This window comes from Equus asinus, chromosome 13 (assembly GCF_041296235.1).
Source record: "Equus asinus isolate D_3611 breed Donkey chromosome 13, EquAss-T2T_v2, whole genome shotgun sequence".
In the NCBI taxonomy this organism is placed as follows: domain Eukaryota; kingdom Metazoa; phylum Chordata; class Mammalia; order Perissodactyla; family Equidae; genus Equus; species Equus asinus.
This window is the reverse complement of record NC_091802.1, coordinates 39,851,820-39,866,653: the sequence shown is the minus strand read 5'-3', so window position 1 is coordinate 39,866,653 and position 14,834 is coordinate 39,851,820. Positions and strand designations below refer to the sequence as shown.

General features: G+C 46.4%; 1 protein-coding gene across 2 annotated transcripts; it reads right to left on the bottom strand.

The window, feature by feature from the left end:
• Window positions 1-1,616: 1,616 nt before the first annotated feature.
• Window positions 1,617-14,049, bottom strand: MSL1 (MSL complex subunit 1). 2 transcript variants are annotated; one of them, XM_014833734.3, is made up of 9 exons: window positions 12,665-13,771; window positions 9,953-10,176; window positions 8,501-8,883; window positions 6,545-6,592; window positions 6,034-6,098; window positions 5,321-5,388; window positions 4,794-4,918; window positions 4,554-4,626; window positions 1,617-4,159 (listed from the first exon to the last, which is right to left on the bottom strand). In XM_014833734.3, exons 1-9 carry the CDS (start codon window positions 13,430-13,432, stop codon window positions 4,069-4,071), a joined length of 1,845 nt encoding a protein of 614 aa, XP_014689220.1. In that variant the 5' UTR covers window positions 13,433-13,771; the 3' UTR covers window positions 1,617-4,068. The 2 variants fall into 2 exon arrangements, with proteins under 2 accessions (XP_014689220.1, XP_014689221.1); XM_014833735.3 differs by lacking the exon at window positions 6,545-6,592 and having other exon boundaries at window positions 12,665-14,049.
• Window positions 14,050-14,834: the final 785 nt, after the last annotated feature.

Here is a 14,834-nt window from a genome sequence, read left to right as displayed (position 1 = left end):
AATCCAGCTCCAAAAACCAATTGCCTAAGTTCAAAACGGAGGATAGATGATTTAGTAAATTAAAAAAAAAATCTGCAGGATCTTATCGATCACAAAGTAAATTGATGCAAATAAACTTGCCAAGTTTAGTGTAAATAAGGAAAATAATATGCTGCCACTTTGCCTTTCAGCTGTTGGGTCTGGGTTCAGTTTTTTAATTTTTTTTTTTTGGAGGAAGATTAGCCCTGAGCTGACTACTGCCACTCCTCCTCTTTTTGCTGAGGAAGACTGGCCCTGAGCTAACATTTGTGCCCAACTTCCTCTACTTTATATGTGGGACACCTACCACAGCGTGGCTTTTGCCAAGTGGTGCCATGTCTGCACCCGGATCCAAACCGGCAAACTCCGGCCGCCAGAAGGGGAACGTGCTCACTTAACTGCTGCGCTACCGGGCCGGCCCCCAGCTTTTTAAATTAAAAAAAATTTTTTCTTGAGGAGTAAGGAAGATTGGCCCTGAGCTAACATCTGTTGCGAATCTTCCTCTTTTTGCTTGAGGATTGTCGCTGAGCTAACATCTGTGGTAGTCTTCCTCTTTTTTGTATGTGGGATGTGCCACAGCATGGCTTAATGAGTAGTGTGTAGGTCAGTGCCCAGGATCTGAACCCACACCCCCGGCCACTGAAGCAGAGGAGGCCAACTTAACCACTATGCCACCAGGCGGCCCCAAGGGTTCAGTTTTTAAATGGACATGAGCAAATTGTTCACTCATCCAGAGAGAAGTGAAAAATTCAAAATCCTTTCTTTTGAGGAACAATGGTAAGATCTCTGAATGTTTACCATGTAGACAAGACTGGGATAGCCATAGCAATCTTTATTCCAGGGACTATGAGGAAAAGGAGGGATTGATCTTTTTTTTATCATCATGGAAGGCAAAGCAAGAACCAATGGGCGTTGAGTTACAAGAAGTTAGATTTTTATCAACAAGGAAGAATTTTCTAACATTCAGAAAAAAAATGTATAGAAAAAAAGAAGCAGGACTTCATTTGTCTGGAATGTTGACAAGGGCAAATCATGTATTGGAGGTCAGACTAGATCACCTCTAAGGTCTTTTCAGCTATGAGGTTGTAAAAATTTGGACACCAAGCACCCTATACTCTATTGTTTTTAAAGTTGCCAATTATGTGTGTAAGGAAGAACACAGGACAAAGAGGGATGAAATGTTGTGTTCACATACAAATGGAAGTGAATACCTTATAAAAAACGAAAATGGTGTGTTTTCGTATTTTGTGAAAATTGATTTATTTTTCTAATCTTTTAAAATATACAAGCAGAATTGTTGGGGCCGGCCCAGTGGGGCAGTGGTTAAGTTCGCACATTCTACTTCAGTGGCCCAGGGTTCGCCAGTTCGGATCCCAGGTGCGGACATGGCACCGTTTGGCAAGCCATGTTGTGGTAGGCGTCCCACAGAGAAAGTGGAGGAAGATGGGCACGGATGTTAGCTCACGGCCAGTCTTCCTCAGCAAAAAGAGGAGGACTGGCAGCAGATGTTAGCTCAAGGCTAATCTTCATCAAAAACAAAAACAAGCAGATTTAATGCTTCCCAGTAGATCTAATAAATTGAAGCAGAAGTTCAAAAATTAACAGCCACAATAGTTTATTTACAATTGAACTCTTTATAAGATATTTACAAGACAACCAATTTTACACATCAGAAATGGTATCAAAAGTATGAATTACAACACAGACAACAATATGAAATGGGCATAAAACAAAGCTGAAGTGGACAGACAAGCAATTTCTCTTTTTAATTTATTAACACTAGCTTAAACTTTGTTAAAGAAAGAAACAAAGAACTATGTTTTAGGAGAATTTCAGGGCCTTCAGTTGAAGATTGAATTTCACAGTGTTGTATCCCATGTAGGGAAAAAATAAGACTAATTTTCCCCCCACACTCTAACACACTGTAATTTTGCTCTTGGAACTTTGCTAATCTACTCTCCAACCTCCTCTCAACAAACCTCAACATATCCAAATCAAAGGAGAATTGATCTAGAAGAGGGGACAATAAAATAAAAGGTCCTAGGTAGAGGGAGAACCAAGGAAACAGAATCCACTTAAGTCTGGCCAGATAGCACCTCATGAATTCCTCTTAGTCTAGCTCAAGTTCAGAATCTGGGTAGTCCCCTGGGTAGGTCACAAACACAAAGGTTAAATTTGCTAACCCATATCCAAATTAAGAATCTGTCAAATACTGGAAGTCAAGAAGAAACTGAGAGGAATGAAGGAATAAAGTAAAGAGACACTGATTGGTCTTTTTTTCTTCTTGGGCACATTACAAGGAGTATAACATAGGTCAGAGTAGGAAAGCTGAACAGGTTGCCATATTAAAATGATGGAGAACAAAGAAAATCTGGCCCAGTTTTTCTAGAACTCTCCTTTCTCTCCTTAAGGTGTGAGATGAGAGCCCCTAGTGGAATAAGTCCTATTTCTCTCTACATTCTTGCTGCAAAGAAGTTCACAGCAGGTTCCCTTGTGGAGAGCCCACTCTCCTAAGTAGATGGAGTTACAAATGAAAACCCATAGCCACACACACACATAAAAGGAGAAATAAGAGCAGCAAGATCATCCAAGAATACTATATGTGCTGCCGGAATAATTCCTTTATAAGTCAAACCCAGGGAGCACAGATCAACATCTCACAAAAAAAGCTTTAGCAGTGGGAGGCCCCTGAGGAACTTTTCATTTTTTCCCACAATGGTATCCCATTCTCTCATGCTCCACTGATGGGCCGGCCACACACCCTACATACCTTGGCTTCTCCTCTAAAAGTGCTAATAATCTGGGGACATAGTCTCTTCAAGGATAACAGCCCCTACCTTCTAGGAGATTAGACCCCTACTTGTTTTCACACAATAGTCCTGAAGACTAAAGAAAGGCAATTCCTATATATTTAAGACCAGAGGTCTTGGCTCTATTTTCCTTCCAGATAGTTACAGGGATCTTACACTGAGACCAAAGTGGCCTGGAGTGCTGTCCTGAAAATTTTTAACAAAATGGAGGGGAGGGGGGAACCAAGATGGTACACATATAAATCTACCTTTACAAAGTGAATGGAGAAGCTCATTAGGTACATCTGTTTGTTTCAAGATGTAGACATTTGCCAGCCAAAGGAAGCACATATTTCCACATACACCCCCCACCCTCCCTACATCTCTATCCCACCACCAAGAGCTCAGCTAAAAGGATAAAGCCCAACTAAGGAATACTTGAGAAGTGAAGTGATGCAAGGACATCTATACAGGTTCTGGCATGCCATCCCCAAATACCAACTGCTTTTGTTTAGGAGCCATAACTTGTCCAAAACTAACCATCCCCATTCTCTTTTCCAAATATTTTATTTTTTGAGGGATGAGGGAAGAAATTCAGTTACCCATTAACTACGAAAATAATCACAGCCAAACATCCCTTCCCACATGGCTATATCACAGAATAGTTTTAAGAGAACAACTGCCTTTTCAGACATTTATCTACCAACTCTCCAATCTCTTTTCTACCCTGTGAAGATGACTTGCTTCATCACTTGACTTGTTATTCCTCATCTGGTCCTTAAGCTCATGGTGAGGCTTTTTTGTTTTCTTTTAGGGTAAAAACCACTCTATGCAAACTATAAGGAAGGGTATACCACCGTGAGAAGAGTGCCATGCAGGCACAGCTCTAAAGGCAGGGGTTGCTTCATCTTCCACACATCTAATGAAGAGAGCCCTTTTACCCCTTTAACACAGGCAAATGTATAGAAGCAGACCCCTGAAGCTTCCAAATCTGCCATCCTATAGATTTAGCTTGAGAGCTCATTTCCCCCAAAAGGGAAAGGAAATCCCAATCACCCTCCATAATTCACAATTAGCCCAATGAAAGAGTCTTTGTGAAATCAGAGTGATGAAAACAGAACCAAGATCAAGGGAGTATGGAAGGGCACTATCAGCGAATGATAACATACATGAGGACATAGGTCACATATACAGGTCTCTGCCACTCTCTGGGAGTGGCATGCTACAACTATCTGAAGACAGAAGGTTCCTGCCAGCACAGCTATTTCCTACACGTCCGGTGAGGTGTTTGTTTCTTCTGGATCTCCAACCTGCATCGGCTACGCTCATCCAACCAGGGCAGTTCAAAATTCCTGGCAAAAAAGAATAAGCAAATCAACTTTAAAGACTAGAAGGGATTCAATGCGGGAATGAGAGTAACTCCAAAAAAGACACTATGCCCCTCACCAATCCTAGCCCTGATTCCCAAGTCCCAAGTTTGTCATCTTTCCTGCCTCATAGCCAGAGCAACAGTGTGCTATTAAAGTGACTGAATAATCTATTTCTAACTCAAAAAGCAATCCTCCTAATTCCTGGCTTGGGAATCTTATCATTGTAAAAGTTGCCCCAGTAGCCTCACTTCTGTTGAGGAACCATGGCTATCTCTAAGCCACTTGTTCCACCTTATATGTAGGCTTTCATGAAATCTGAAAGGGAGGTGAAGGGCAGGCTACCTGAGAGAGGAGGGAGAAAAAACTTTATACTTACTGTGGAGTTAATTTTGGTAATGGTCGTCCAAATGCTACAACAGGCAAGAAGGGAGTAATCATCAAACTTTCAACTATGGAAAAAAGCCAAATGGGACCTCGTTAGTGACACGGATGGGAAATGTCTAGCAACTGTACCTGCTCCAAAATACTGTTCATTCATTCACAGCAAGTTGTATCCTGGAGCCTTGCACCCTTTTTCTTCTTTGAAAAACCACTCTTTTACATGAACAAAACTTACCATCATCTGGCTCAGGGAAAAATGAGGTAACCTCAGGCTCAGATTCCTGAATTCCTTTCTTTTTATACATTCTGAGCTGCAGTCGCTGTAAAATTCTTTGTTCCCTGATCCTCTGAATATCCCATCTGGGAAAAACAAATCAGACAAACAAAACAAACAAACAAACGCAACATTACTGAAAACCTGCTCTTTAAAAGCAACTCATACAATCCAGATGATAGGAAGATCTTTGTTGACTCTTCCTGATGGGGGAGTAAAGAGAACTGCCTGCCTGTTTAGGGAATTACGCCTAGCAGTCTAGATCATGTGTTGGTGTTCCAGAGAGTGGAACTGAAGAAGAGCATACATGAAGAAAAAGAAGCCAAACATCTTCACCTACAACAATGACCACTTCAAACTAAGATACTCAACCAATTGGGAAGCCAGTGATTTAAGAGTGTGAAGAGCTCCAGGACTCTCCACAGCATGGATGAGAGAGGTCAGGGTCCTAGGGTTCAGCTTCCCAGGATGAATATCTCTAGCCTCACCTTTTCCTTCTCTTCTCATCCAGCTCCAGTTTTGCATGCCGCTTTGAAAACACACTGTCATCCAGGTTCTGTGTAAAGAATAGATGCTGATAAGCTTTTCATCACTGTGAGACACAGGTATAGTAGCTCATTTCCAGCTTCCAGGAATATAAAATCTTTCACCTTCAGGTCCCACCTGAGTCTGTGAGTTCTATGGATATCATGGGAATCTCCTGGTAACAAAATCAACAAAACACATCCTCCTTTCCCCACCCTTACCCTTACAGAATCTCCAGATTTCAAAATCATTTCCATAACTTTCCAAGTGAAAGTCACATCAAACTGAAACCCTTGAGACTGCCATAAACCCTCCCTACCTCCATACTTGGTAAGAGTCTAAGTTTAAAATAAACATCAAACTTTTAAGAGTCAAATGAGCTTGCAATATATATTGTTGCTGCTGAGTGGTACATGCTAACTTTTCTACTTAGTATGAAATCTAGCTTGTTTTACCACTCCCTAGATATTTATTTTTGAATAAATCACTTAACCACTCTGGACCTCAGTTTTCTCATCTATACAACAAACGCATTGGACTAGATAATCTCTCAAGTTCCCTTCTGGCTTTAAGTTCTATTTAACCCATCCATACAGTTACTAAGACATATTCAAATTATACCCCTATTTCTAGTCTGTCTCTCACTCCCTTCCACAGACAGGTCTTGGGTACCTACCTCCAAAAGGTCTGAAGGATTTGGGTCCCTTAGAGGCTCTACTGAGTGGTCCCTCCAAGAAGGAACTGAAAAAAAAAAAAAGAAAGGGAGGAGGGGTGGAACCACCCTTAAGTCCAAGGTCACACAACCCTCCTGCTATTCACTAGGATAAGAGGTCTCTCCCCAGATAAGACAAAGTTACCAAGTGATAGGAATCCATTCTATGGCCTCACCTGAAGCCATATTCAGTGTCCTCGCTACGGTATAAAAGAACCTAAAATGCCACTGCAGTCTGCCAAACACAGGATCACAAAAAACCCTACACCAATACCTGACAATTCATATAATGGATGCTATTGCAGTTCCTGAAAAACAACTGAAATTTGTAGTCATTTTGAAGTCTATAGTGTAATCATACACCAAGGAATCTCACTTTCCCACATCCAACTGATGGGGAATGCAGCTCCCAACCATCCACCATCCCACCAACCACCACCCCAGGCCCAGCCGGCACAATTCCTATTCTACTCACCAGCCAAGACTGAAGTTTCTCCTGCAACACTTGATGGCATCAGACACCCTAAATAATGCAGGAAAGAAGAATCATCTCAGTGTAAAAAGAAAAAAAGCCCATACCCAAAATGGAGGAAAGGATCATCACTGAAGTTCTCACTAGGAAGCCATTTTGGTTTTTTTGAGTTGTTCTTTTGAGAATTTCTCTCTGGGGGAGGGGAAAGGGAACAACAGACAAAAGAAAAGAAAATAAGCCCACCACTTTTTTTTTTACACTGAGACGACTTCTTTTCTTCATTATTTAGGGTGGTTTCCCTGCAACAGTTGATGGCCAAGGATATCAAACCTTAAACTCAGAACATGGCAGGTGAGTAAAAGTTGACCCTATTTTTCAAATAAAAGATCAGTGTTCTCAAAACTTACATATGTAGTCTTCTTAAACAGCTCCCTCCTCCCTCCAAACAAACTACCTTGCTGGTCCAGCCTGAACAACATGCACAAAGACTTTGGCTTCCTTAGAACAAGCCATTGAGACTTCCTCTTGAGATACGGACATCAAGAATAGATTCACGCGTTTATTCACACCTCAGGCTCCTCAAAGGGCTGGGATCCCCCGAATCAGACTCTTTCTGTACTGCTATGCCCACAATCTCAGAGGTTTTTGGAATTTTCTGTACTAGGGCAGATAGGGTTTTCAAAAACAGCCAGTCATACAGAACAGCTCCGGACCAAGCCATTTCCCAATCCCGGATGGGAAGTTGCTTCATGGTTTCTCTTAAGTTGTTACACAGCATTGCCATGGCAGCAAGAAGGTTAACCATTAAGGATGAACCTATTCAACTGACTGAACCAACAAAAAACCTGAACCTAGATCAGGGTCCTAGTCTATCTCATGTTCTTAAGGGTGAGGCCTAATGAATTTTAGATAATTAAGAAGAGTAATCTATCTTGCCCACTTAATTTTGTCACCAGAACAGTCAAACAAAGCCTGGAGAATGCTCTTGTCTTATTGGAATGGACTCCCATCCCCATCCCTGCTAGGGCAAGACACAGTGGTAGAAATTTGGGGCTGCAGCTCTATCCAAGAAGGCTTCCCCCACCATCACCCCGGAGCATCCGCAGTGACTGTCATAGACTAACATTACACGATTGAAGGCACATTCCAGTTACTGGTTGATGCAGGACATAGGGGAGCATCTCTGTGTGGAAGCCATAAAGAAAAAAAAGGGAATGAAGACCAAGGTCCCACACCCCACACCCTCCCCAAGCAGCTCAGATATCCCAAGATAGTCCTTATTGTTTGAAAAATAGTTTGTAGACCATTTTATTTAAATATATGAACAACCAATGGGCTACTGCAATCCAAGTAAACTCTTCACATTTAGAACCTTTGTGAAGTATAGTAAGATAAAGTAAGACTGTTGGTCTTTGGCAGATTCCTCCTGCCCCCCAGACCGGGACATAGAGATACAGATAAATGTTTATATAGTTAAAGAGCGGAGGCCCAGGTGAAATTCCCCACCCCAAGCTGGCTCCCCAACCCAAAAATTACCATTGGCCCCTGAGAACACCCAAAGACCACCCTCCCAGGTTTCACACAATATCAATTGCAGGAACAGTCGTGCATGGCAAAGTATAAGTTCTATGCATTTCACAGCACAGAAAACCCTTCTTTCAGAGGGCATGCAAGTTGCTGGAGATTACACCCCCAAGTCTGGTGCTCTTGTGATGAGCAACTTACTGGCAAACACATCTCCCAGTGTTGTAAGCAGGCAAATACATTGAGCACATTTTGCTGTAATTCCATCTATTTGCAATGCCTGCACAGTGTCTGTCTCTGGCTGTTAACTTACTCATTCTTGACAGAACTCTGCTTTATTGATTGCACTTTTTTAAAAATGCCAAAGGCATTTTCACACTTGTTAGCTTGACCGCCACCACTAGGGTATAAGAGCAAGTGTTCTCTATGCCTTACTTGCTACAGTCTCCTCCTTCTTTGGAGAGGATTCCCGTAATGGTAACGGTGATGGGGGAGGCTGGTGCCAACGACACAAATACATTTCTGTGGTGGAAAGGTACGGCAAATCTTCTATCTCACTTGAGAAGGCTTTCTCCTTGGGATGGGTGCTGGGTCCCTTCTGGGGAGTGGAGAGTCTTGGTGGGGTGTCCACTGAAGACCGGGGCTTTTCTGGAGTTTCTTGGCTCCTCAATTCACGTTTACAAACAGTTTCAGATAAGGAACCACAGGGTTCCTCTTTAATGGGAGAGTGCTTAGGAGTTTTTGTTTTGACTTTTGAAAATTCAGGAGCCAGCTTTTTAACAGGAATCTTTCTTTCTGTACTTCCAAATGGGGATTTCCTATTAGATAGGGAAGAAAACATTATAAAATTTATTGACTCAAATAAAACCTGATTTCATTACATTTTGGGGCAAGAGAACTAGCTTGTTCTCTTGCCCCAAAATGACCAGTATTCAAGTATCTAAATCTCTGGGTTCATTTGGCAGTCATGAGCAGGGACAGCGTCATGCTTAACAGTATACAGAACAGGCCCTTAGTAAATGTTTGTTGCATAAGTGAGTTTCCACGCATAAGAACCTCTAAAGGTATCCTATTGCCTACTAAATCTAAAAAGGTTCCTATTTTATTCAAGATCCTATAGTTAACATTAGGTGCCACTGCTCTGTGGCCTATTTCATTCCCGTCAACCACAGACCAGTCTTACTTTTCCCCTAATCCCATACTATGTCAATTACAAGCTCTATTTCTTTTTTCTTGCTATATGCTGGCTCTCTTTCTCCTACCAATTTCTCCCTCCCCTGATGCCCACATTCCTAGAATGCCATCTTCTTTCCTTTTCACCAACTTAAATTCTGTACGTCTTTTTCAAGATCCATCTCCTCCTTAAAGTTTCACTATTCTAACTCAGAATAATCTTTAATATCCCTAAATCTTACAAGGCCTAGTTTGTATCGCTGCTGTCTATCTGCATATTTTATTTCAGCTGAATTCTGAGTTTTCAAAATTTAGGCCATCCTTACAGCTAGACTAATTTCCTTGATTCCAAGGACAGTTACATCTTACTTTTTTATGTCTACCAGTGCTTAACACAATGAAGGAACTTAATACTTCCTAACTTGAAGTGGACTGCTATAGTTTTAAGAAACTCAGCTGTCACATTTGTTGCCCATTCTCTTTATGATGTACTCTGCATTCTGTAATTATTACTGTGACCAAAATGTTCTTAAAAGACTTTTATAGCCCGCGCAAGACCATTTCAGGATAGTTTCTCAGCAGGGAAGACCTCATAGTTTAATTCAGGATATGACTGTATTAGAACTAATTCATAAGTCTCAATCCCCTGCTCTCAGTCACTGGAAACAAGTCTCCTCATCATGTCCAGACATTGTAACAAAGTTATCAGCACACCTTTTGTGTCCCTTTCCACTTCGCCCACAAGAGAAAGGCTTGGGAGGCAGAGTCTGGGATGTCTCGGAAAGCTCAGGCTGGCACTCCAGTTTAATTTTCTCAGTTAGCTCCGTTTCCTCTCTCTCTTCAGTTTCATAGCCCTGAAACAGCTTGTGCCTTTCTTTCTCGTTATCCTTCTTTACCAGCTGCATCCGCCTTTCCATCCGTTCAATCCGAGCAAGGAGCTAAAAGAGAGTGGCAAAATACAGACTCAAAACACAAAAAATTAAACACAGGTACTTAGCCCCATTTAGGAATCAGTATGGTCTTCTGCCTCTTGCCATGGACCATAGCAATTGAACTTATTCTTAATAGGCAGACATTAATCTGAATAGTTTTCCTTAAACACAATAGAGAAGACAAGGTACACTGCTTAATTTTAGGGGCTAACCTAGTTGGGGAGGGGCATGGGGGAATTTGTAGTTCATTCTTCTGAAAGAAGATCCTCTTCACTGGGAGGGGCCACAACATGCCTTTTAAATGGCATGGTCTCTGTTATTGCTAACCATGTGGCTCCAAGTCAGTTTGGGAGTTTCCAGATTTAACCTTATGTTCTTTTAGGAGGCCCTAAGGTTCTCCAAATCCTATCCTCTCTACTTCCAGTACAAAACTCTATACGCAAGGGCAAAGTCCAAATAGTGCATGAAGAAGGAATTAAAAACTCACATAGTCACAGTGCAGTGTTATTTAAAAGTGGTGTGTGTGTGTGGGAGGGTGCCACCTAAACAATGAACATTCAATTTGGAAGAATTATAATAGAAACCAGTACCCATAAATCCCAAGGATCATGAAATACGCATATTGCCTTGCATTTGAGATAACAGAAAAAAATTATACCTATTTATCTAAATATTTAGTAAAAACAAAGTCTTTTAAACTCTAATTAAAGGAGGACTACATAATCAAACAGAAACTGGAAGTCAATTATCATTGAAAACTTCACGTTAAAATGTTCTGAGAAAAGGTGCCAACGGCACCACTTATACCCTATAATAAGAATTTTATTTGGGTTAGACAGTGATATTAATGCTGCCTTCATTATATCCACTTGGCTGCATAGATTTCAGTAGAGGCCAAACAACAACTAGAATAAGAGAAACAAGCTTAAGCAACGCTAAGACTGCAACACACAACAGAAGCAGTGAATGCCAAGTTCAGACTGACACTCTATCCTTAACTCACCCCACTTTTCCTGCCTAGGAAAGTCTGCAAAGGGGCCATTACCTCAGGAACTGAGCAGAAACCTCCACAGTCAGCAGAGAGACCCCCTGTCAGCCATACTCTCATTTCATCTCTTGTTTTGATGCACAGCCTTAACATTACTTAACCACGGTTTGTGGGTGACATTTCCTTGATTTCTTCTCCTTCACTGGTCCTTCTCTTCCTGCACCCCCCCAGGTAAGGATATGATGTGTTGTAATTACAGTACCATCACACCCCTAGACTGCAGTACAGTAGCTGAGCAGTGCCACCTCCATGTTGAGTAACTTCCACAAATCAACACGAGATATTTTAATGAGACCTGTTTCAGCTCCCATTCCACCTTGCAGAATGTATTCTCCAATAAAACAGCCGCTGCCTGATGCGATTCATTTGGAAAGCAAACAAAATGAATAGCCCTCTGCTCCCTTGCTCAGCCCTTGGCGCACACAACGCCAGAGAGAGAGAGAGGGAGAGGGAGGGAGGGAGAGAGAGGGAGAGAGAGGGAGAGAGAGGGAGAGAGAGGGAGAGAGAGGGAGAGAGACTGCTGCAGCCTGAACACAATTGTAGAAACCATGTTTATTTTTAGGCAGCTGTAAGGTATGCTAGCACAGTAATACACCCCCCCACCACAGCTTTCCTCATATCTGAAGGAATATGTTTTAACACATAAGGTGCCCTTAACTACTGCTGCAGTAAAAACAAGCCTATATAGTCACGCTCCTCAGAAGTACAAAGAAATAAGAAATGATCTCCCTACTACCCTAAGATTCTAAAATAGAGATTTTTTTCTTTGGTCCACTTAATACATTTAATAAGCTTACTTTCCCCTGATGCCTCAAAATCTTCCAGCCTCTAAACACCATGCTTATACAAGGGAGCTGGGCAGTGGGTCATGTTTGATAACTCAGATTCCCATTAAAAATTGCCTGAAATCAAAGACAGTGATTCTCTTAATATCATTTAAGAAAACTAAAATAGAAATCCACTGTGAATCACCTCTACCCCTCTGCCAATTAAAAGGCCTACTATCCTCCCATCTAAAGATGCTACAGCAGTGGTTAGAGCAACAGCTGCTCTGTCCCTCTCCTTCAGGATGCATTTCTAACGCAAAAGCTCTTTAACTTTAACCCCTTCCAGAAAGCCACCAAATGTGCATCCCACCTTTTCATTTTCAACTCCTCACAAATCAGGTCTTTCCCACAAGTCTGGGGCTGTCATTTTAAATTAACCCTTGGGCACCTGAAACTTCCCCTCCCCCTCCTACTGGGAGGTTGCCCTTTAACCCTTCCCTCCAACCCAACGTGTCTGTGTGCCTGGGTCCCAAGGACCCGGCACCTAAGCTACTCCTCCGCTGGTGGCCAACCTCCTTACCCCTAACCAAGGGATACCTTAACCTCCTACAGTCCCCCTTCCCCCGAGCATGCGCACAACTCGCGGCTCGTCCCGAACGCAGATTAACCCCTCCCGTACCGTGTCTCTCTCTGACTTCAGCTCCTCGATCTCCTTTTCCTTGGCCTGCAGCTGCTGCTGCTGCTGTTCGATGAGGTCCAATTGCAGCAGAAGGATCTGTTTGAGGCAGGCGGCCTGACTGGAGGCTCCCGAGCCGCCGCCACCCCCGAGAGGGCTCTTCCTCATACTCTTCCATCGGCCCTCGCTGGCCGCCAGGGTCCCGGCGGTGGCGGTGGGCGCGAGGGGTGGCGGCCCGGGCAGAGGTAGTGGTGGGGGTCCCGCCGGGTCCGAGGCGGTGGCAGCTGGGGGAGCCGCCCCACCCTTGTCCCCAGCCCAGGGCGTAGGCTCTTTGGCCGCCGCCACGAGAGAGCCCGTCTGAATGGGCAGCACCGCCTGATACTTGGGTCGGGGACTGCAGCCGGCTCCGGCTGCCGCTGGCTCCCCCCCAATGCCGGCTTGTTTGGTGGCCGGGGGCGGGCAGGGCAAGGGCACCGAGCCGCCCCAGCTCTCTTCCTGCTGCCCGGGGGCCGCCCCGGCCGGGAGTAACAAGCCCCGGCCCTTGCCGCCGCAGCCGGCAGGGGAGGGCGCGGGGCTCCCGCCCTGGGAGGAGGCCAGCGGGGGCCCCGGCTCCTTGAGCTTACGGTGCCGAGGGAGGAAGTGGGCTTCGGCCGCCCCGGGCTCGTCCTCGGGCCCGCCCAGCGCCGCAGCCCGCTCGTAGTCCAGTCGCTGCTCAGGGTTGCCGCCGGCAGGGGCCGCGGCCGCCTTGAACACTGCGGATCTCATGGTCATAGTGGTCCGGAGCAGCGGCGGGGACCGAGGCGGAGGAGGGGGTGGGGAAGGGGCGAGGTGCGGGGGGTCGAGGACGGAGGAGGGGGAGGGGAGTTTGGCGGGCTCGCCTCAGCAGCGCGGCAGCAGGCCTCGGCTAGCGCGGCTCCTCCGGGGCCCGGGCGCCATCCCGCCGGTGTGCGGAGAAGTGGAGGCCGCGGCTGAGGCCCGCCGCCGGCCCATGGGGGCCTCGCCGCCGCCTCTGCTGCCGCCGCCGCCGCCTTCGCCTCAGAGGCAGGAGCTCGCACCCAGCCGCCCCCGAGCTCATCCCCGGAGCTCGCTTCGGCCCCCCCTGGCCCGGCCGGGCCCGCCTCGTCTCCCCACCCCACACCCCCCTTCCCCGCCCCGGCCCCCCGCCCCGGAGCTCGCCTCAGCCGCCCCGAGCCTCCATTTTCCCCCCCCTCCTCCTCAGGAGGGGGTGGGAGGGATGGGTCCGCCCAAAGCCCTCCTACTCCGGGAGGGGGTCTGTCGCCTCCCCTGGGGGTCTCCGCGGCTCGGGCTCCCCCCACCCGCGTCACCCCCGGCGCCTCAGCGTTTCCCTTTAAAAAAACGGAGCCGCTCGTAGCAGCCACCGCCGCAGCAGCCGCCGACCGGAGAGCGCATGCGCCGGGAGGGAAGCAGGAGGGAGCGAACCGGGAGCGGAGAGGAGGGAGGCGGGCCGCGCTATTGTGAGAGGGGCCGCCGCCGCCTCGAGGGGGGCGGGGAGGGGGCCGCGGGGGCCCCGGGTGCTGGGGGCCGGCGAGGGGAGGCCGGGGATAAGGGGCGAGGACTGAGGAGCCCGCGGAGGAGCGGGGTGAAGGTGGGCTGCCGAGGGAGGGGCGAGCCGGGGGAGGGTCAGGAGGAGGGAAGAAAGGGCGAGGGCGCGACGGGTAAATGGGGAATGCGGAGGCTCCCCGGGAGAAAGGGGCGCGAGAGAATGAAGTCGAGAGGGAGAAGGGGGCTTCAGGAGCGGATGCGCCCTTCGTAAAAGTGTACCGTGCGCTCCATGTCCCCGGCCTGCGCGGGGCGGCCCCTTCCACGGGCACCTTGGCAACTGGCCTGGCCCTGGTCGCAGGGGCCCCGCAGCCCCGCACGCCTCCTGGACCAGAGTCAGGATTCAGGCTCCTGTTTGCGCCTGTGGGTGTTTCCTGGGGGTAGAATTCTAACCCCTCCACACCCTCCTCTCCCCAGCAGCCCCACACTGCTATGGGAGAGAATGAAGTTCTTTGTCTCTAAGGGATCCAGACCAGAAACGGAGGGACCTCTGGTTCCCAGAGGGAGGAAAATCCATGATGTCTGCAGCCGAGGGAGTTGTTGCCACAACCTCCCTGGAATGAAGTGTTGCCAACTACCAACAGTTCTTTCCCAACGACCATCTCCCCAGCCT